Genomic DNA, 23,993 nt, shown 5'->3' with positions numbered 1-23,993 from the left:
CCTACCTCAGCATTGTTTCTGACCATGTCCATCCCTTTATGAACACCATGTACCTATCCTCTGATGGCTACTTCCAGCAGGATAATGCACCATGTCACAAAGCTCGAATCATTTCAAATTGGTTTCTTGAACATGACAATGAGTTCACTGTACTAAAATGGCCCCCACAGTCACCAGATCTCAACCCAATAGAGCATCTTTGGGATGTGGTGGAACGGGAGCTTCGTGCCCTGGATGTGCATCCCACAAATCTCCATCAACTGGGCCAACATTTCTAAAGAATGTTTTCAGCACCTTGTTGAATCAATGCCACGTAGAATTAAGGCAGTTCTGAAGGCGAAAGGGGGTCAAACACAGTATTAGTATGGTGTTCCTAATAATCCTTTAGGTGAGTATGTGTGTGTATATATATATATATATATATATATATATATATATATATATATATATATATATATATATATAGTTATAGTTATTATATTAAATAATATTTTGAAATACAAAACAACAACAAAAGTGCAATTACAATACTAATCTTTATAGTTTTATAATATTTTATATTTATAGTTTAAATAGTAATATTTTTACTTTGAAACACAGCACATCAGATTGCATATTTATATAACTGCAGAACTGTATAATTGCACTAAACCATGTTGCATTCTCAGGCATTGTTAGAATTATTTAATTAATTAATTAATTAATTAATTAAGTGTTTTAGGGAAAAAAAAAAAAAAAAAAAAAAAAAACTTTATAAGCCAAATGGTGAGTAACACTGTTTAATATACTTGCCAACACTTTTTACGCATTGTATTAATACATCATATCATTATTCACTTCATACATAAAAATGTATAATTATACCCCTGTTAAATAATGTTATTATTCAAATAGCTAGTTTTAAACATGTCAACAATTTTACGCTAATGCTACAGCGCCCCTTGTGGCAATGATGAGAATGCAACATGTACTACACCATACCAAACCTCTACTGGTTTACATATTTCTATCAAATCGTCTAGCTCTATTCTAGAGGAAGCAGATTCTTCGACTCTGAAGAGTCAAAAGGGCTTAGCTCACTGGATATTAGACACCACATGTCTGAGAGGTGCCATGTCATTATGCTTAAACTCAAAGATGAGATGACAAGAAAGGAAACACTAGTGTTCGCTAATGGCTGTTATTAAGCAGCACCAACACTCACTGGAGGTTAAAGGTCAAACTGACAACTGCCCCGGGGCACAGGGGGCAAGAGGTGGCTGCTGATTGGCCACTGAGGCTGTATTAGAACTGTTCTCAGATCAGTAGTAAAGGGCATCTTTGTTCTACTGTCTCCAAGGGTTAACAGCGAACTTGATAAATCAGTCCAAAAGAGTTTTCCAGCCACTGAAATATCAGCTCTGCTCTAAACACATGCTGCTGTCTTCTTTTTCTTTTTCTGCAAGCTTGTGCAAATCACCTGGGGGTTTGAGAGCAGGCCCCACCAGAGAAATACCACATTCTCTAAGAAAACATCAATGATGTCAAATTTAACAATGCAAAGAAAGAAACCAATTTACAGGCATAGATCACCCAAAATTCTGTCATTATGACAAAAGCACTATAAAAGACGCCTATATGATTCGTACATAATATTTCAAGTGTTCTGAAGTCATATGACAGCTTTGTGTGAGGAACAGAGACAAATTTAAGTTCTCCTTTTGTATTCCACAGAAGAAAAACAAGAACACGAAGGGGTAGAACTAGTATTTTAAATGTAGTCAGATATATAATGTAACCTGGATCATTTTCTGGACACTGTAAAGGCAGTACAAAATAATAGTCAGAAATTTTTAATTCTTTAAAATGGAAGTTTATTGTGACTTTAGACTAAATATTTCTTTAAAGAAAAGCCTAATAAAATTTTGCATATGCTTTTTGTTGAGCATTATACTTGAAACATCAGGCTCATCTAGTATAATAAAGGAGAATATCGAGCTCAAAAATAAATAAATAAATAAAAAACACCTACATTTTATTCCGAGGCTCAAACTGAGAAATATTTTCAATTTGGTGTAGATGTTGCTATTTATATGACAAAAAATACAATTCTGACAGATTGTAATGTAAATCAGTGAGATCTTTATAACAGTATAACAGACTACTTACATAACATGCATATAAATATTAGTTGTCACTCTATATCGCCCAATAATATATCTTGATAAATACGATGATTAAAGCTCTGTAGTTTTTATTGTGGGGAGTGAAACATAATGCAATACAATCATGACTGGGAGATCAACAAAAACATTCCTGAAAAACCTGATGTATCATATTAGATACATCATTTTTCTAAAAAAAAACAATGTATGGATAATCAAGTAAACCTATGTTGCTTCAGTCCAGTAAGTGTTCAAACTTGAAATATTACTAACAATATAAAAGTTTTTACATTTATTTTTAAAAATCAGTAAAGATTTCACAGCATTCAGACACATGAACCACAACCTGAAGAATTTTTAGAATTAGACTAAAAGGCCTTTTACAAATTAAAAAATATTATATTTTACTAAAAATATAAAGCTAAAAATGTATAATCGTTTAATAAGTTTGATTAGAAAATAATTAAACCCTTCATGCACACAATATTCAGAGTCATATGACTAAACCAAATGAATGAACACTCTTAAAGGCAAGCAGACACTGCAGGCTAATAGGACATTGATTAGCCTAAGAGATATAAACCGCACAAAGTCCGAGACGTTTAATATTTAAGGAAGGCCATCTTGAATTTCGCAACCCCCCCAAGCTTACTAGACATGAAATGATTGGCTGACGATAATAACAGATTAGTCATCGTGAGTGACTGGGGCTTGGCACCAGACACCACAATAAGCCACATTGTGTTTCCTGACAAACGCAGCCGGCCCCCTCGCTTTAAAATATAAGATTCCACAATAGCTGCCCGGAGGGGGTAACGAACTTCAGAAAAGATCACCACACTGCATTAACATTTATTTGAATTTCCTTCGCAGGAACAAATGCAGCTGTTTGAGAACATATAATGCAACGCTCCTAAAAGACAAATGAAGGCTTATTTTCCATCTGTTGTTGGCAACTCTTGCTATGTTTTTCCTCTTTCCGTTCAGCTTCAGGTTGTTGGGTAGGGGGGGATTTGCCGTTATAGGAGAAGTAACGTTAATAACTCGACTGTTGTTTCAGGCTCTGTAATGGACAGACAATAAAACTATTCATTTCCTCAAAGGTCAGGCCTGGGAGACGTACACATTGTCGGACTGTCTGCTGGCACGGACGCTATCTCACCTCGCATACTTCAGCTCAGGGAGTCTTGCCTTGTGGAAATGACAAAAACAGGGCAAAGTCACAAAAACAAACACGTTTGGGCGATGATTACGGCTCCTTGCCCTGTTTTATGTTTTAAAAAATGACTTTATTAGGGAACCAACAGGCTTTTTCCATTTCAATTCCCACTCCACAGTTTTGGAAACGCTGGCTCCGGTGCCTGGATTCAGTCAGAGAACAGCGATATAAGAAGATCAGAGAGCTCTAATGGACAATAAGCCCTGTAAACTTCCAGCAGGCTTGCCAATAAGAAAAACATGACGGTTAGAAAAAACGAAGAATGAAATAATCGTCTGGATTGAGAGCAGAACAAACAGAGCAATCCAAATCAGTATAAAGAGAGCCAAGCACAGACGTTCGTTTCTGTAATAAGGATTATTCAAAAATCAAAGCGCCTTTTCATTTTCTTTGGCAGGATGGTGATGTCTTTTATAAATAACATCTAAATTCTGAACATGTAAAGCAAATACTGAAACAAACCTGTTTTTTTGGCTCTCCGTCTACAATAATGTACACAGGACTATGCTCTAAATACATAATAATGCATTTTGTTATTTGCACCTCAAATATAGGACACAATTTCCTGCCCAGAATCTCCATGTTTGCAACATCATTTGTATTTAGCCCGGAATATATTACCCTGGCTGTGAAAGCTAACGTGTCATCTGTTTTACTCTCCTTCGCATTAGTCTCGCTCTCCCTGCCAGTGTCAGCATAACGTAGACTGCCTTTTTCAGGACATGAAAATGAAAGTCACATAGATTCTTGTCACAAATCAACTGCAGCATTAATGTTTTTGACATGAATGTCATTTAGCAGACAGATTCTAGCCAATATCCCCAGCATGCAATGAACCAAAAGCTGTCTCTAACAGAGATCCCAGAAAGAGGCTCCACATACAAATACAGTCTGAACAGATAATAAAAATGACACTTTTACTACTCCATAGTAGTAGGAAGGAATCAAATGGAGACAGATAGGAATAGCTGGATAGTCAGAAAGATATATAACAGTTATAGTCAAATAAATATAGTCTAATATACAGACAGAATCATACAAGAGAATAAATAGAGAACAATGGACAGACAGACAGACAGACAGACAGATAGATAGCTAGATAGATAGACAGATAGACACAGACAATAAATAACCAAACAAAACGACAGACATAGATAGATCATGGATAATCAAACAAAACAACAGACATACAGAAAGACAATAGATAATCAAACTAAATAACACAGATAGACAGATAGATAGATAGATAGATGACAATAAAATAATATGACCAACAGATAGACAGACAAAAATAAATAAACAGACAGGGAAATAAACAAATCTGTATTACATTGGATACAATCTGTCAGGTGTGTTGTTAGGCTCCATTATTAATTTTACGGCGGCTATAATTGTGCAGGTACATCACATCCACCATGAAAGAGAAGCCATTTGTGATTATATCACCACCCTCCAGGTGCTGTGCAAACGATCTCTCAAACGCCACTGAAATTACGAGACATTTCCACTTCTCACGCTCCCTGCAAATCAACACCCGATCATCTTAAAGATTCCCCATCCAGCTTTGAGTTACCGTATGCTCATTATGTCCCATATCATGCACAGATAGCACAGCAGGGTGGGGTTCTGATCGCACGGTGCATCTGATAACACCCAGCCATTGTTCAAAGACAACCACTCTTCAGAGATCTTCTTATATATCATATATATCATATTAGTCTGAGAACCTAAACTGAACCCAGTAACACAAGTGCAGGCTTTCAGACAAGTAAACAGACAGCACCATCCTTCCTGTGACCGGAATGGGTTTGATGTCGGCAGCCAAAGCAGAAATTAGATGAAGTATCGCTACCATCATGAGAATTAATTTGAGCAATATATCCCAAAGTCAAACTTCATCACACTGCATAAGAAGGCCAGAGGGAAGATATGTTAATTATGAGATTAAGAAGGCATCAAGTCAATTTCAAGTTGTTTTTCTTTTCCCTTTTTTTCTTGGTTCAGCTTCAGAGAGATCCATTAAACCTTTTTTCCTCCATCTAAGACACTAACTTGGCAGCTGAATATGAGCAAGCATGAGTTTGTTACTGGTGAAATGGAATGTGACTTCAAAACTAATTGCTGTCACTTGACACTTGTTTAGCAACCTAAATCTGCACTTGCTACAAGACTGATATATTACAAGATATTAGGCACTTATTGGGTGTTTCTGCAAACTTATTCCAAAATTCTTCCCCATTAAAATAGATCCTTGTATACTCTGCAGCGAAAGCAATATTTTTGAAAGCCACAAAAAGCATTTCACTGAAGAGGGTGGAACCAAAACGGAACATCATTAAATCTACATCACTTTCAAGGGCAGTCCAAAGATCTGCATTATTATTATGCAGCGTCCCAGAGCGCTCTGACAGGAGCCTAATATGGCAGAATCCTTATAGCTATCTTCTCGTTTCCCTCGAGACGTGGCTAAAATTATTGCAGTTCCTCTATCGAAAGCAGGACCTTTTAAAATCTAATTATTGCAGACTTCACAAATCAGTGCGTAAAGTTTATGTCAGCTTTCTAGACACTAAGATCTTCCCTGCTGGCAAAATATATTGCAATAGAGGCGATAAACAATGTTTCGATTGATTACAAACTGTATTTTTTACATCTCCTCACAATTTTCTTGGCAGTCTTTCGCTGGCTGTCATCCACATACCAGACGGTGAAAAAAAACCTGTTTTAATTATTAATACACTCCCTATTTGTGCAGGTGAACAATCAGCTTTTTATTCAGCAGCAATTATAGCCAAATGCCTTTTTATTTTACAGTGCTGTTTCAAAAGTGACTGACACAATTTTCATATCACCTGCAGACAGCCTTCCTTCTTAACCTGAGAAAGGGGGCGTTCTGCTCCAGGTAAAAAATTAAAAAGCAAAACATTTTGGTTAAACATTCTCCTCGGCCCAAATTCATTTCATAACCACCTCTGATCTCATATTAAAAAGCAAACAAGTTTACTCTGTGACCCCGTAATTTGTGATAATGAATAAACTGATGTACAAAGGTCAGATGGACACTAAGCTGATGTGGTCAATTTAATTTTTTTTTTTTTTTTTTCAGTTAAAGGTACAGTTCACTCAAAAATGGTATTCTGTGATTATTTGCTCACCTTTAGGTCATTCTGAATCTGTTTGACCTATGTTGTTTTGTGGAACACAAAATTTCGAAGAATGTACTATTCGCTCTTTTCCACTGAATTGCAGTGAATGAAGCTTTGAAAGATTGGACTGATTCGGTTATGGAGTTTAACTCAATAATTCAGTCAAACATTGGCGGATATTATCAGTGAACAATGACTTTATTTTTTGGCCGGTTCGTCAAACAAATCTATCTTATGATTTAAAGCAATAGTTTACCCAAAATTGAAAATTCTGTCATTATGTACTCACCCTAATGTTTTTCAAAACCTGTATGAGTTTCTTTCTTCTGTTTAACACAAAACATGATATTTTAAACAATGTTGTATCCAAACAGTTGACGGTAGCAATGGACTTCCAAAGTATGCATGGAACAAAAATACGATGGAAGTCAATTGCTTTCGTCAACTGTTTGGCTACAACATTCTTCAAAACAAGAAGCTCATACAGATTTGGAACAACATGAGGGTCAAATATAGGGCACAAGTTGTATGAACTAGTTTTATGATGCTTTTGTGTTCTTTTAAAACGTAAGAGCTCATGTTTCTATTCCTATTCATGGAAAAGAGCAGCTGGTACAGTCTTCAAAACAGAAGTCTGATATTGAAAGAACTGCCCTTCGGAATAATCCAAACAGCCAGAATGGTTCTGTGCCAGAATATTTCGCTTACCAAGTGGATCTCGAGATACTCTGAGTAAATCCATTTAGCATCCTGACAACACAAACACGCTCATATAGAAACATTAAAAAGTGACTTATTAACATTACAAAAATGTGCACACTCACAATACACAAAGAAATAATAAGGTTGCAGGACTGACAGCAAATAAATCACAGATCTTTTCGTGCAGCTATTGATTGTCATTCGCAGCTGTAGCCTGCACATAAGCTACAGTGACAAAGCATCCATAGGAACCTCATACATCAGGCCACTTGAGAGCACATTCGCCTCCACGCTTCGAGACAAAGCCGTATGCAAATTCCAATAACTGGCAAAGCAAAAAGATCCATGCACTAGTGCTGCATAATTATTATATCCACCAAATTGAAGGGGGTGATATGAATATTTAGCCCTTCAATGGCTTTTAACCTGTATAAGAACTGATTCAAATTCGAAGTACTGAAAATTTATTTTTTTGGGATTCTGGAATCGGATTCTGCCTGAGTCTGCAGAATCGTGGAAATCCCCTGATGGACTTTTTGACTGCCTAAGCTAGGTGATATAGATAAAACAATGATCTTTACTTTTTCCTGCCTTTACATGATAATCTATATATCTACGATCTATATTTTTTTTTTGTCTTTGCACTTTTAGTTATAGAAATCATTTAACAACCATTGTAACCAACATATTCAAAATTTAATTTGAAATAAGGCATGCCATATACACTCATCGGCCACTTTATTAGGTACACCTGTTCAATTGCTTGGTAACACAAGTTGCTAATCAGCCAATCACATGGCAGCAACTCAATGCATTTAGGCATCTAGATGTGGTGAAGACGACTTGCTGAAGTTCAAACCGAGCATCAGAATGGGGAAGAAAGGGGATTTAAGTGACTTTGAACGTGGAATGGTTGTTGGTGCCAGACAGGCTGGTCTGAGTATTTCAAAAACTGCTGATCTACTGGGATTTTCACGCACAATTATCTCCAGAGTTTACAGAGAATGGTCCGAAAAAGAGAAAATATCCAGTGAGCAGCAGTTGTGTGGACAAAAATGCCTTGTTGATGTCAGAGGTCAGAGGAGAATGGGCAGACTGGTTAGAGATGATAGAAAGGCATCACTCAAATAACCACTCGTTACAACCAAGGTATGTAGAATACCATCTCTGAACGCACAACACATCGAACCCTGAAGCAGATGGGCTACAGCAGCAGAAGACCACACCGGGTGCCGCTCCTGTCAGCTAAGAACAGGAAACGGAGGCTACAATTCTCACAGGCTCACCAAAATTGGACAATAGAAGATTGGAAAAACATTGCCTGGTCCGATGAGTCTCGATTTCTGCTGCAACATTCAGATGGTAGGGTCAGAATTTGGCGTAAAGAACATTAAAGCATGGATCCATCCTGCCTTGTCTCAACGGTTCAGGCTGGTGGTGGTGGTGTAATGGTGTGGGGGATATTTTCTTGGCACACTCTGGGCCCCTTAGTACCACTTGAACATCATTTAAACACCACATCCTACCTGAGTATTGTTGCTGACCATGTCCATCCCTTTATGACTACAGTGTACCCATCTTCTGATGGCTGCTTCCAGCAGGATAATGCACCATGTCACAAAGCTCAAATCATCTCAGACTGGTTTCTTGAACATGACAATGAGTTCACTTTACTCAAATGGCCTCCACAGTCACCAGATCTCAATCCAATAGAGCACCTTTGGGATGTGGTGGAACGGGAGATTCGCATCATGGATGTGCAGCCGACAAATCTGCAGCAACTGTGTGATGCTATCATGTCAATATTGACCAAAATCTCTGAGGAATGTTTCCAACACATTGTTGAATCTATGCCATGAAGAATTAAGGCAGTTCTGAAGTCAAAAGGGGCTCCAACCCGGCACTAGCAAGGTGTACCTAATAAAGTGGCCAGTGAGTGCATGTGTGTGTGTATATATATGAAATAAAGCTTGTTAGGCAAAAAAAATTTATAAATAAATAAAATATAAATATATATATATATATATATTTTTTTTTTTTGCCTAACAAGCTTTATTTCATGTATGTGTATATATATATATATATATATATATATATATATATATATATATATATATATATATATATATATATATATATATATATATATATATATATATATATATATATATAAATTGTTTACTTAATTATTTTAACGCAAGTACTTTTTATAGATTTAACTTGATATATTAATGATTCATCCTGCTTCTGACAAGCTTTGCCAAGTAACATCATGTTTACAACTTTGATTTGATAAACTAAAGCCTATTGGCTATTTAAAAAATGACCAAGTCCTTAAACATTTCCTGCTTCACAATGAAAAAAAAAACACAGAGAAAAAAACAAAACAAAACTAAACACCTCTAGCCATTTCTTAACACTCTCTTTCTAACAAGACAATTAAGAATTCCTAAAGATACTTAATAAAAATCACATTAACGTGTGTAACATTCACACTTGAGCCTAATCTTAAATCGCCAGCAAATTGATTGTGAGTATTCGTTATCACCCAATCCAAGCCAGCAGATCTTTGCAAAACAGGAACGCAGCCAAAATGACACATTTATAAGGTTGTAAATGCACACAGTCCACTATATTCACACACTGGTAAATAACTCTTGCATTACAAAGGTTGCAAACATAACAACGCATGTGATATCACTCCTGAACTGTGTCAACGGCTAATAAAAGAGACTATGCTATTTATTGTTTCTCCTTCATAACACAAAATGACCCCGTTTCATTTAGTTATCAAGCACACAGTTATTTCTGTTTAAAATACACAAAAGATACAAAGTATGAGCAAATGTTTTGTTTTTGCAGAAGCTGAAAAACTAAACATGCAATGCTTTGATAAATCAGATCCTTACTGAGCAATCACACAGGAAGCGTAATCACACTGGGTGTGATCCGTCTGCACATTAATGAGCATTTACACACCATATTGTTCCCAGTTAATGAGAGACACAAACAACCGAAGAAGGAAAAATCGCAGAGGGAGACGAATGCAGGGGCGACACCCTGTCTGTTTAAACAAGTGTCAAACTCAAACACTTTCTTGTTGTGTCTTGTACAATCACTTAAGTTTCTACTCAGCGTAAAAAATAGGTTTGACGCTCATAAAGAGAAACATTCAAGCCATGTTATTATCAAGGTCTGCAGGCGGTTAGTGATGACAAACACTAAGTTATTTTCTCGAACATTAGTTGAACGCACACATGAAGTGGCTTACTGAGATTTATGCAATTAAACTCTTTCGAGTGTCTTTCCTCGTGTTCTTTACAAAGGAAATGATTATCATAAAGATTATTGCCGCAATCAAATCATTCATTATCCAGTCTTACTGTACGGCACGTGTGAAATGAGAAATCATGCTGTGTACCGAGCTCAGCCTTCTCTTTGAGGACGTCCTTGAAGTTGAGGCCACTGTTGAGCGTGGACTCTCTGTATTTGTGGAGCGCTTCTCTCTGGCCATTCTTGCCGAGCTCCTTCAGCACGGTGGGTTTCAGGGGTACGGCCCGCAGACCCTTGCTCCAACTCGACACGTCCGCCACCATCCATTTCACCAGGTCGTCCAACTTCACTATGACTTTCTCAGAGACGGCGATCACTTCATCCTGTCGAGAGAAATACGCAAAGTGAGGAAAGGCACAGGTGTAGTGGCAAAACCAGGCAAAACTTTCTTAAATTCCTAATTTAATAAAAAATATTCACCATTTTCTCAATTTTCCCCTACTCTGTGTGCAGCAAACAAACATTAATTAGGTTAGTAAGCCTCTTAAGATATCAGATAATTTGACATTGTTGTATCCCAAACTTAGTCATGATATTTATTAAAACAAAATAATAATAATAAAATTTAAAAAATAAAAGGAAAAAAAAACAAAAATGAAAAATATAAATAAGTTAAAAAAATAAATACAATTAAATACAATTAAAAAAAATAATAAAAAAATAAATAATATAATAAAAATAATTTAAATGCAATTAAAAAAAATACTTTTATTCAAGGATGTATTAAAATTATCAGTGACAGTAAAGACATTTACAATGTTACAAAAATATTTCTACTTAATGCGGTTATTTTGTTTTTCGCAAAAATATTAAGCAGCAAAAACGGCTTTCATTTTCAATAAAAAAAAAAATAAGTTGACCCCAAAGTAATGACCCCATAACCAAATATTTGACTCCACACAAACAAACTAATCTGTTTACATTATTTACAAAATAAGAGTGTGAACAGTCCTAAAGATCGGATTTGAAAAATAAATGAGAATTGGGTTCAATGTACACAGCCCAAGGCACAAGACAAAAACTACAGTCATTTCTTTCTTATAATATATACTTGCTCAGGTTGTAATTCATAATGTTGCAATTTCGAGTGCAATTCCATTTTAAGGCATTACAAGGACTTCGCCAAGCAGTCTTGTTTGCTTTATTCATTTATAAAAGTTAAGCAAGAGCTTTGCTTGTGACCTGGCACGGGATAACAGAATGGTCCCAGTTATAAAGGGAATCTGGGGAACAGATGCATTCGGATTTGGCAGAGCACTGGATCATGCACTTTTGACTGACTGCACCGTTCAGCACGCTGAGAAAATTCACTGAATGCTTCCTCCGCATTGTTTGGCTACGCTTCCCAAGTGTGACCCAACAACGGCGAGCATAGATCAGAGGCAATACCTGCTCTGCGACACTACAATATAGTTCATGTCTTTGTTTCTTCTCTGTTCACTGCTTCATTCTGCCGGATCTGCAGGCAGCACTAACTTTCTGCTGAACAGGCCATGTCTAATTACATCCTAAGTAGGGCTGTTTCTTTTTAGGTTTCAGATTTTTTTTATTGGTTCCATAGAATAGGTCCCATTGTCATGCTGTCAAGAAAACAATTTATCTCTCGCACAGACAGAGTAAAATGGAACTTTACTTCAGTGTACTTAACCGCACCATATGAAAAGGTTTATAAAGTTACCAAGAGGTACAAAGTCAAGGCGGTTTGGCCTTAATAAAAGCCGCAAATGAAAGGATATGAATGCGTTATCTGTGATTTCCTTGCACCGGGGCATGTATGCATTCCTCTAGGTTTGCATAGCATTCCTCTGCAAAGTAGAATACTGCAGTTAAAACCAGTGGAAACCCAACTGGTGGGTAACGACCCAGAAATGGAAGACCAATAAGCATAATCAATCAGAAACAAAAGTAAAAAAAAAAAATGCAAACAATAATATTCTATCTTTTATTTTGCTATACTAACTATGTACCATTATTTAGTTGCTTTTACTTTACAATGGTGCATAGTTTGGATAGCTAAATTAAATAACAAATAAATAAAGTCATTTAAAAATATAAATATAAATAAGTAAAAACACAATAAAAATTGAATAATACATTAAAAAATAAATACTGGTAGTAAAAAAACTAAATAAAAATAATAAAATCATAACATAAATTAAAAATAATTATTTAAAATAATATGAAATTAAATAATACATTTGAATAAAATAAATAAATAAAATAATAAACAAAGCAACAAATACATAAATTCATTCAAAAATAAAAAATATAAATAAGTAAAAGAAAATCAAAACAAAATTAAATTAAAATGTAAACAATACATCAATATTTAAAATACATAAAATAAGTAAAAAAAAAAACTAAAAATATATTAATAAAAATAAATAGAGATAGAAAAAATGAAATTAATTCAAATAAAATAAAATTAAATTATGCAAGCCAATTAAACACTCCAAATATCTTTTGTTTACTTTTCATTTTGGTACTATGTTAGATGTCAACTAGCATTTAAAGAAAAAGCAAAACTATTTGAGAACCACTCATTTAAATGACCTTTTTTCATCCACTGCGGGTGTAAATGGAAAACGGCTGCACACCTCCAAATGTTTGCAGCAGAAAAATGAATCTAGCCTCTCCATAATGACCATTTGAGCACAAAAGCATCTGTTTTCACACGTATATAAAGCTAAGTGGGTCAAACACTGTTAAACCTGACGGCGACACAGCAAACTTTACTATGAGATCATGTGCCCCACTCTACCGCTTTGAAGCTCTGACTGCGCCTCACTGCTTTGTTTGAAATATTGCTTCATTGTGTAAATTCATTTAGGAGGAAACAAATAGAAAAAAAAAAACTGAGCAGATTGCATTTCCCTTCTATTAATACATGATGTTATGAAAAAGATCAATCAAATGCTTTTATAGATTTCCTTGCTTTATTTTTGAATTTACACACCTTTTTATTATCGTTTAAGGGTCTTTCAGAAGTAGAGTGAAGAGTTGTAGACGCCGAAGCCCCTGAACCAGAGTCGTGCTGAGCCCGCCTCACTCCGCTGATTCAGGGTCAGCTCAAGAATTCCCCAGCTCACAGCAGATTTGTACACCTGCTTGCATGCCGATTTAATTATTGACCTGCTAACATGAAAAAGGGCCTTGCAGATCCTTAGGAAGTCTGTTAAAGTCTAGTTAAAAGTTAAATCAAGTATTCAGCTTGAATAATTGATCTCACTCTGAGCTCAAACTAGAATCTAGGACTGGGCAATACGACATATAAAAAATTATACATGGGTATTTTTTAAGGCACATTATTTTAACCAAATAGCCATTATTTTCCAATAAATTTAGAATATTAATTTAAGAAAAAAATCGAACTGAACACAAGAATGAATATGTAATTATTTCTATTTACATGCATATTAACAATGCACGGTATAAACATGTGCCTACATATATATTTTATACAAATGGCATTATTTTGAACGAACAGCCATTATTTGCCATTTCCATTTATATGCATATTAACAATACACAGTATAACCATCAATATTTACCTACATATTTTCACCACAACATTTCAATACAAGTACAAGTGTTTTAATATGTTCATTGAAAAGTCTGAAACAAATCCAACTTTAAAAGTCAAAAACTGCCTTTAAACCATGCTTGTCTAAATTCTTTCATACTCACATACAAACATACTCTTTAGGAAACATAATAACCAAAAAAAAAATCAACATCAGAATCATTATGAATAATATACTGCAAATATTAAAAATATCTCATCTATCCAAGCTCATTTTTGTCATGCATGGAGAATACGAAAGCGACACTCGGCTGCAGACTAATATGAGAGTATTAAAATATAAATCAAAGAGTACAATTCAATCTTGTGTTAATCCATTCCTCCGTTTATGAAAACACCCAGAGATTCTCTAAATACCCCTTAATATTAGATGTCCCTAATTACTATGCATGTAAACTACATATCATGCTAAAAGAATACGATCATAATAAAGCGATTCAATTCAAACCTATGTTTGGATAATCTAGTGAAATAAATATTTTACAAATATTTTACTAAATTTATTATTTTCTTTATTTGTAGAGTGAATAATCCATACTACTAGTAGCATTATCAGCCGGCTAGTATGAAAAATGAATAAATTCGATCGCTCTCTTTAGATGAACTTGACTTAACAATGTCACTGACGTCATACGTTCCCAAGTTTAGACCCAAATTGTCACTGTTTATTTTCTCATCTCATAACTTCAGTGTTGCATTAAACGTCTGTTTTGCACATTCACACCGAAGACGAGACCCGCAGCTCCATCCTGCTGCAATTAGCACAGTCGCTGTCAAAGAGGCATGAACTGATTCAGAAATAACTTGCAGATGTGCAACTGAAATCTCTCCTGAATCTAATTCAGTTCCTTTTACAGCACGCCAACAACAGCCGTTTGTTTGAGCGTGTCGAGCGACGCTCTGATTGGACGTGGAAGTGCAGCGCTGCTTCAGAATGGGCCGCTCTGAAATATGATGACACTGCTTTACAAAATTAAACCCATTTGTCATGAAACGTGAGAGCTTTGAAAGACAATGCAAATGTTTGCTCGTAACGCTCAGATGAAGGTTAAAGAAAAACAAGAAATATCAATATCAACCACACACCGGGGGTTAAAAAGTTCAAATAATCAGGATTTAACAAACAAGTGTTTTGATTATTCAGACGTAGTATTTAAAATGACTAGTCGCCCATCAACCAAGGTTGACTGTTTTAGCTTGAATTTTTCAAATTAATATTTTTGTCAGCAGTTCTTTGGAGAGGATAAATTTAGAGACGGAAAAGAGGCTTTGTGAAGTATGTCAGCACGGTAACGTCTTCAAGAAGTTGTGTCTATAAATTCCATTTACAGTACCGTCTCCATAGCTGACATACAAATCCACCGTATTCTACTATTTATTTCAAGCAATATATGAGCAATAAATATTGCCTATTGTGCATAATCCAAAGTTTTTATGTGATAGTTTAGAGTAATAAAAGGTTAAGGTGAAGAGGGAAAGTAAATGTTGACAAAGATGGTCCCTGTTCCCCATCCACTTTTACTGTAAAATGCAGCCAGTGAAATTTCGGCAAAATTTTGCAAGTAAAAGAAACTGTTTATTATCAACAGTGCATATATGAAGCACAACGCACACAGCTCACTTTTAAATGAAGCAACTTTCTATTGGTCAACACAGCGAATCACCGTGTCCAACTTGAACCAGTTGCGAAATCTTTGTGGGGAAATCTTTCGTCCTCTCGCGCAAATTACAGATTACGTGGACTACGGTTGAAATTTGCAGAACAACAGAAAATGTGAAACTTAAAAAAAAGCTCTGGTCACAAATAAGTAATTTTTAAGATGGTTTTAAACAATTTTGAAACACTTATGCTAATCAAGGCTGCATTTATTTGATCATAAATACAATAAAAAATATAATATTGCGAAATATTTAGTGCTGTCAAACAATTAATCGTGATTAATCGCATCTAAAATAAAAGTTTTTGTTTACATAATATGTGTATGTACTGTGGATATTTATTATGTATATATAAAATGTATATATAAATACACACATGCATGTATATATTTAAGTAAAATATGTTATTTATTTATTTATATATTAAATAGATTATATGAATATAAATATATACACATGTAAATACATGTAAATATTTTCAAAATATATACTGTCTGTGTGTATTTATATAATAAATATACACAGCACACACACATATATTATGTAAACAAAAACTTTTATTTTGGATACGATTAATCGTGATTAATCGTTTGACAGCACTACAAATACTCATTTTTTTTACAATTATTACAGTTTTTACTACTTTTTTTTTTCCTGTGATGGCAAAGCTATTACTCCAGTCTTCGGTGTCACATGATCCTTCAGAAATTATTCTAATGTGCTTACTAAAACATTAGCCTAGTAAGATTAAAAAATAAATAAAAAAAGTAACTAATAGCTATTCAGCACGGATGCATTCAACTGATCAAAAGTGTGGTAAAGACATTTATAATGTTCTATTCAAATAAATGCTTTTATTTGGAACTTCCCATAAAAATAAGCAGCACGACTTGTTTATAACATTAAGAATTAAGAACCATTATTAATAGATGAGTACCAATAATAATTGCTTATTATTGGTACTCATCTATTAATAATGGATGAGTACCAATAATAATTGCTTATTATTGAACAACAAATCAGCACATTATAAAGATTTGTGGCAGTGAAAAAATGCAGCTGTCATACATATTTAAACAGAAAACACTTACTTTAATTTGTAATAATATTTCACAATATTACTGGATTTACTGGATTTTTGATCAAATAAACGCAGCCTTGATGCGCATAAGAGTCTTCTATTAAAAACATGAAACTTTTGAGTGCTAGTACATGTTCCAAGCAAGAAATTAAGTCATGCATAACAGAAGTTATATACATAGGTGAAGTATCTCTTTAAGACATACTAGTCACTGCTTAGTCAATTACGAAAATATGTAGCTTCGCACATCCCCAACGTGAACCAGGAAAGTAAATAACACGTTACGAAATGTTACCTACAAGAGGAGTGCGGATTTCATTTGAACTATAAATATGTCTTAGGGATTCAAACACAAACATGGACTGATGCCAGGCAGCAGAGATGTGTCTGGATCGCTGCCACACGCTTCCTGCGCAACTCTGAATCTCCAGGTTTGGAATTCAAATAACAGCTGAAAGAAGCAACTAATAAGACATTAGCACCCTTCCCTGGATCCTTTGAAGTTCCTGGCACTCAAAAAGAGGAAATTTGCAAGCATATTTGCACACGCAGCCATTATCTTTTCTTACACACGGTTTATAAATGCACAGTACTGGAGGTCTCGTATGGATATGCAAACTATGCCTGTTAGACAAATTGCACAGTGTCTGCTGGAATCTGATATGCAATCTATTTATAAAGCACCAACCCCATTTAGTTCTGCTCTTATGTCACATAAATGCTATTCAAAAGTATTACCAGTGCCGAGTCTGTCGACACAGCGTTAAAACCCTTCTCTCTCTCTCTCTCTCTCTCTCACACACACACACACACACACACTAAAACAATGATATTATGAGCTAAGGGACTCTAGAACAACTGGGTCCAATTAAAGACTGAAAAACTGTGAGAGCAGCGCTGAGCTCTTGCCAAAACAATTCCTCCCTTAAAAACGACACATATTTTCTGTGAAATACAATCACAGATGAAATATTGGCTGTGCTAGGGAGTATTCTGTATCTTTATTTCTGAAAAAAAATGTTTTTCTGCTTTAGGACAGATTAAACGGGATGAAAGACAAGAGGAAATATAATTAGAAACAAACAGATCCGCGTGAAGCCGAGCCGAACGCCAGTACAGCAGAGTACAGTAAGACTGTACACCCAAGAATTTGTTGGCCCAGGAGGGCAAAAAAGTCAATTCAAAAAAAGCAAAAACTGCACGTCTTCACAGGAGTGTTATGTTGCCCTCTCTAGGCACAAACTCTAAGTGTTAAATTTTATCGGCTGGCTGCCAGAAAGAGATCACTGCAGGCCTGTTGCTGTTTCAGCCACTGCTATCCTTCTAATGAATGACTAACCCCAGCCAGAGGGGAAATTACATCACCTGGGTGTAGAAACAAAAAGGCAACTGCAGAGTGGCCTTGTTTTATCACACAAACATACTAGCATACTTTCCTGTTTGCATACACATGCTCGCTAAACATTAGCACATTGCCAGTCATGTTATGTAAAAGTCTTCGCTGGTGAGCCTTCAAATAAGACTGATGACTGAATGTTGATCAAAAGTTCAAACTGTTTAGATTCAGAGGAACTTGTCAGATCAGTGGCTCTCCAATGCTTTTGTTCCAGGCTTTTAAAATAAACATCAAAGCCGTTTAGCGTAAACAATGTCAGACTGGAATTTGTATTTATTTACTGATTTATTTATATATGTATGTATTTATGAATATAATATTAGATTATTTAATAATAAAATACTAATAAATATTGTTTTTATTATTTTATTATATTTCATTGTAATTTTATTTAAATATATAATATTATAAATGTTATATATATATATATATAAATGAAAATTATATAAATATAACTAATCATATTTTTAAATTTAAATTAAGTAATTTAAATTAATAATATACAACGAACCAATAATAACTGCATACCAATGTAGTCTGTCTTCTTTTTATATTATTTATAAATATACATATATAAATTAAACAATATAAAAAATAATTAATTACACATAAAAAATGTATATTGTTTAATTAAAAAATATATATATTTAACAATGGAAAATATTTAATAATGTAAATAAACAAATGAAATGATAAAAATTATAAACAATATACAAATAATATAATGTAAATATTTATATAAATATTTTTAATTTTGAATAAAATAATTTCATTTCATATACTACAATATTCTACAATAATATAAAAACAAACCATATACATATATTTAAATACGAATCATATTTTTAACAGCAAACTAACTAATAATAACAGCACACACCAGTGCAGTCTGGGTCATATTTTCTTTTTGTAGCTTTTCCAGATGCAACCCTGGCATCCGTCTAATTTGGCTAGCTTCATGGGTAGCAGATTAATTTGCATGAAAATACTGCATCAAAACAACAAAAATAAAATAAAAAAACATATGGAAAGCATTTTCTCTGACCTTTAAAAAAAAGATTATTTTATTTATATTTCTATACTAATTGCACACAATGTAATGCTAAGTTGTGTTTTATTATTTGCATTTATAAAGTTTTTGCACACTCTTTGCGACCCTATAAGAAAATAACTGTGACCCATTTCTGGATCATGACCCATCAGTTGAGAACCACTGACATCGACTCTCTTGTCGTAAACAGAAAACATGTCTATTATTGCACCATTAACATAGCACAGTGCAACCTCTGCAAATGCATGGCAGTTTCTTTGATAGCTGATTAACTTTATCAGCGGTCGCTCGGGTTATTCGTTGCAAATGCAAATGTAATTTAATTGGACAATCTGCTGAGTGCATCTGAGGCTGCAGAGTTGTGAAGCTCACATTACTGCAGGTGCTTTGGCTGACACTTAATCACATTGTTATTTTAATTCGCCATGTCTCATTTAGCAACTATACTGGGAATGCACAAAAGAGTGGCGGACATTCTTCACAGTCTTTTTGCACAATACTTGTTAGGACATGTGTAAAACAAGTACACGCCATACTCCATATTACAGCAAATAAGATGCACACAACATTGCACAATTTATATGAACACTTTTACACAACATTAACACTAAATATTTTGCAACCGAATATAGAAAATGAAAACTATTCTCTGACAGAACTGACATACTTTTGTTAATCAGCCAATCAGACACAGTTTCACCCAAAAAAAATGTTCGTCACTTGTTCACATAAAAGAAGATATTCTGAAGAATGTTGGTATCCAAAAAGGTGACGGTAGCCATTGACTTCCATAGTATTTTTTTTCCATACAACAGAAGTCAATGACTACCAGAAATGTTGGTTACCAGCATTCTTCATAATATCTTCTTTTATGTGAACAAGTGACGGAAATATTTTCATTTTTGGGTGAACTGCCCTTTAAACTGTGTCTGATTGGCTGATTAACAGAAGTATGTCAATTTTCATTTTTGGATAAACTATGCACCGATTAGTACATAGTAGAAATATGTACTAATAATAATGATAATGTCATTACTCCTAAAAGTAGTTCCCAAAAATGACTAAGAAAATGGCCCATATTCTCAAAACTGGAAAGTATACCTAAGAGCGGAGCATTGTCCTTGGCTAGTAATCCTATATCCCAGGCCGTTTCAAGATCAGCAGTCATGAATGCGTAATAAATTTGAAAAGCAAATAATTGGCATTGCTGCTGAGTGGGGGAAGGGAGGGAGGCCGGTGGCAAGTTGGAAAGAGGACGGGGCTCTGATCAACTGAACAAACAGTGCATTAAGACTAATGCTTTTCCTCAATAACACCTCGTTACATTGTGTAAACAGCATGTTTTCAAGGTCGATGCTGGCAACGGTTTATGTTTCCACCTAATATTGATAATAATTCAGCAAAGAAACCTTGACATTTCAACAGGGCTTCACACAGAACCTGTTGATTATTTTGAAAAGGCTATTTGATCCTTCACTCCACGGGGGGAGGACAGTAGAACAGTAGAGGTTCACACACAGCAGATTGTCTTTTTGTATTTTTGATCGGTGATTACATGAGCAGTGCAAGATAAAACAGGTACAGACCATGTTACATTACCCATGTAAGACCGCAGCTGTGCTGCTTTGTTAAAATAGCAATTGCAACACAATTGCTAGAGCACAATGGATGGGAAAGCTTTACATGACAGTCTCTACACTGTCTTGTAGACACTGTTTTATCAAAATATGCTTCATGTGTTGTCAAAAATAATATTAGTTTTGTAATAACAGTAATAAATGATATATGAGATGATAAAATGATCATTGACCAATATTTTTCACCAATATTCACAATGTTCTATCAGTTATCTTATTTTAAATAGTTCATATATCAACTATATTATAGTTAATATCGGAAACAAATAAACTACGACATCAGCACCACTGTGTGTTTAACAGAAAATTACTATGTTCATATGTAAAAAATATTTTAATTGTTTTATTGTGTAGTTTGCATAGATTATTTGCATGACATTTGCAATGCATGCCATTTAAAGCTTGCTTGAGATATTATAAACAAATGAATATATATATATATATATATATATATATATATATATATATATATATGTCATTTAATGTTTAATATATACACATATACACACACACACACACCCATACAAAAAAAATATATATATAATATATCAGTGGTATAATGTTTAAATCATAAGATAAATTATCGATAGTTATAGTATTAAGTAATGAATAAATAATTATATAGTTATTGTATAAAAATGAAAGTCAATAAAACAATTAAAATTGGTTCTGAATATTAGCCGCTGGACAAATAAAAGCATTAAAATAATAATCATTATCATTCAAAAACAATCTGTAATATTAATGACTGACTCAACCTGACTACATTAGTTTCCACAAACAAAATATTTTTTAATGGTCAGATGAGGCAAAAAATAAATAAAAAAAGCTATAAAAATGCAGTTACACTTTTTACAGAGTACCCTACAATATCACATTGTATTATTATTGTTGTTGTTGTTTATATTAAAATTAAAGTCAATAAAAATTTGAATTGGTTTTGAATATTAGCCACTGGATACATCAAAAAACATAAAAAAATAATCATCATCAGTATAAAAAAACCAACAAAAAAAACATCTGTAATATTTATGACTGACTCAACCATAGCTTCCACAAACAAAATCATTTTAATGGTTTTTACACTTTTTACAGAGCATCCTACAGATATCACGTTATTACTATTATTTGAATACTTATATAGTATTATCAGACGGAATTATACATTACTTTAATATAACAATGTATTACAAAGTCATTACAATCAGCTCTACAACATAACACGATACAGGTGTTATTAAAAATCATTTAAACCTTACTAAACAACCCCAGGAACAATGTTTCAGTACATCAAAGGGTTAAATCCCCAGAAAGAAGCTTTTTCTGTCGGCCAAACACATCTCAGCTTGTGTGTAATAACGCGGAATGAGGCTGCAGCACTTTGACATCATAACCTTCATAAATGTCACTCGCTCCCTTTAAGGCATCGCAGCTGCTTGATCAGCGCGCGATATTAATCAATTCCTATTGATATTAGTTGGCATCGCACACTTCAAACGTCTGGCTTCCATATTCTCCAGCATAACAGTACACTTCACATCGATCGTTCGCGCGCGTACAGCCGCGTAATTATTTGCCTTGATCTACGCGTCTCATCAGAAGCAACACTATTTTATCAGCAATCAGCAGATCGCAACACCACAACGAGGCGCTTCAGTCGTCTCGATCAGTTTCCGCACTATTGTATATATCAGATGAAACAAGCAAAACACTGATGTGACAACTTCACACAATGGCATCATTCTCATCATCGCGCGCTGTTTGAAATGCAAGTGCTAAACGCTCGTATGCAAATGAGCCGAGGCGAAATTAACACAAAGGTCCACTATGACTGCACGTCTATTATTAAACGCCATGCATTAGATGTCTTGTGATCAGACAGCGGAATAGATGCGATGCAAAGCCGCACGCAGCTCATATTTCATCCATACCACAATAAACACATCGCGCAGGGACGGAGCCCTTCTTGGAAAGCAGGAAAACGAGAAATTACCTCTCCGTGAGTGACAGTTCTGCCCTGGGGGGTATCTTCTGGGAGAAAATAAAGTTTGGAGCTGGATAGAAGTTGCTTGGTTGTCCTCTCCTCCCATAAGAGCTGTAGTTCTGCTATACAGATGGGGTCCCCTGCTTTACATCTGACCAAGAAAAAATCACCCAGGGACAAAATTCTCGCTTTGCCTTCAAGATGAAATCTAAACGCCTTGTAGAAAATGTAAGGTCCGTGCAAACCACAAGGTGAGCCTACCCACTGCGGAAACACAAATAGACATGCCATATTTATATTCAGCAACACACAAGACATATTTTATATAACGCAGGATCAGACGCGACCAGCGCATTCCAGCTGATCACATGATAAATCACATTATATGGAAATATGAATAATAAAATATTAACTTTTGTCCTAAAGTTTCTTCCATTGATTCCTTATCGTAACGCAAGCCTAGATGCGCGAGCGCAATAAATTGATTAGAGGCAGAAATGAAAGCGGAGTGGGTGATATTACCAGGAGTGAGTTGGGCTCCATCTCGTCGCTCTGAATTGATTAAACTCAAACATTCTCTCCAAACTTGTTGGCTTGAATGGATCACCAAAGGTCCTGGAAGAGCAAAATATCAACGCGCGCATCAACGCGACGACCTTCAATATGAAACCGACGCGGTGCGAAATCAACTCCCTTAAAATGTCCGCAATTGATGCCTAATATTTTTTCAACCTCTATTGTTTCGCTTACGATCATTTCTCTACATTTTTGGCCGCCGCGTATTCATATTAAATTCGTGAATGCGAATGGAGCCTCGTGCATGTGCCGTCTGTCACCCGCTCGAAGTCGCTTTATAAAATCCCACCTCCTCTTTCGACAAAACCTGCCTCTGATTATGAAAATGCTCCAAATGCAAGCACGGATTATAGATAAAGCGATTTTTTAGACGCAAAACAAACGGCGGTATTTGATAATATGCGCGATTGCGCCGGTACGCCTCTGTCAGGACCTGTGTAAAGGAGGTTTGTATGAGTGTACCGAAACATTTCCTGCAGAGA

General features: G+C 34.9%; 1 protein-coding gene across 1 annotated transcript in view; it reads right to left on the bottom strand.

The window, feature by feature from the left end:
• The window catches only part of LOC306857601 (AT-rich interactive domain-containing protein 5B-like), a 118,383-nt gene extending 94,843 nt beyond the window's left edge, over positions 1 to 23,540 (bottom strand). The window contains exons 1-3 of the mRNA XM_079397620.1: positions 23,458 to 23,540; positions 22,945 to 23,199; positions 10,633 to 10,867 (exon numbers count right to left, since the gene is read on the bottom strand). Coding sequence (XP_079253746.1) covers positions 10,633 to 10,867; positions 22,945 to 23,199; positions 23,458 to 23,478 — 511 coding nt within the window. The 5' untranslated portion in view covers positions 23,479 to 23,540. The remainder of the gene's footprint in view (positions 1 to 10,632; positions 10,868 to 22,944; positions 23,200 to 23,457) is intronic.
• Positions 23,541 to 23,993: the final 453 nt, after the last annotated feature.

The sequence above is a fragment of the Barbus barbus genome (assembly GCF_936440315.1).
Source record: "Barbus barbus genome assembly, chromosome: 38".
Taxonomy (NCBI): domain Eukaryota; kingdom Metazoa; phylum Chordata; class Actinopteri; order Cypriniformes; family Cyprinidae; genus Barbus; species Barbus barbus.
Note: the sequence above shows the minus strand (reverse complement) of the source record. Positions and strands in the feature narration are given on the sequence as shown.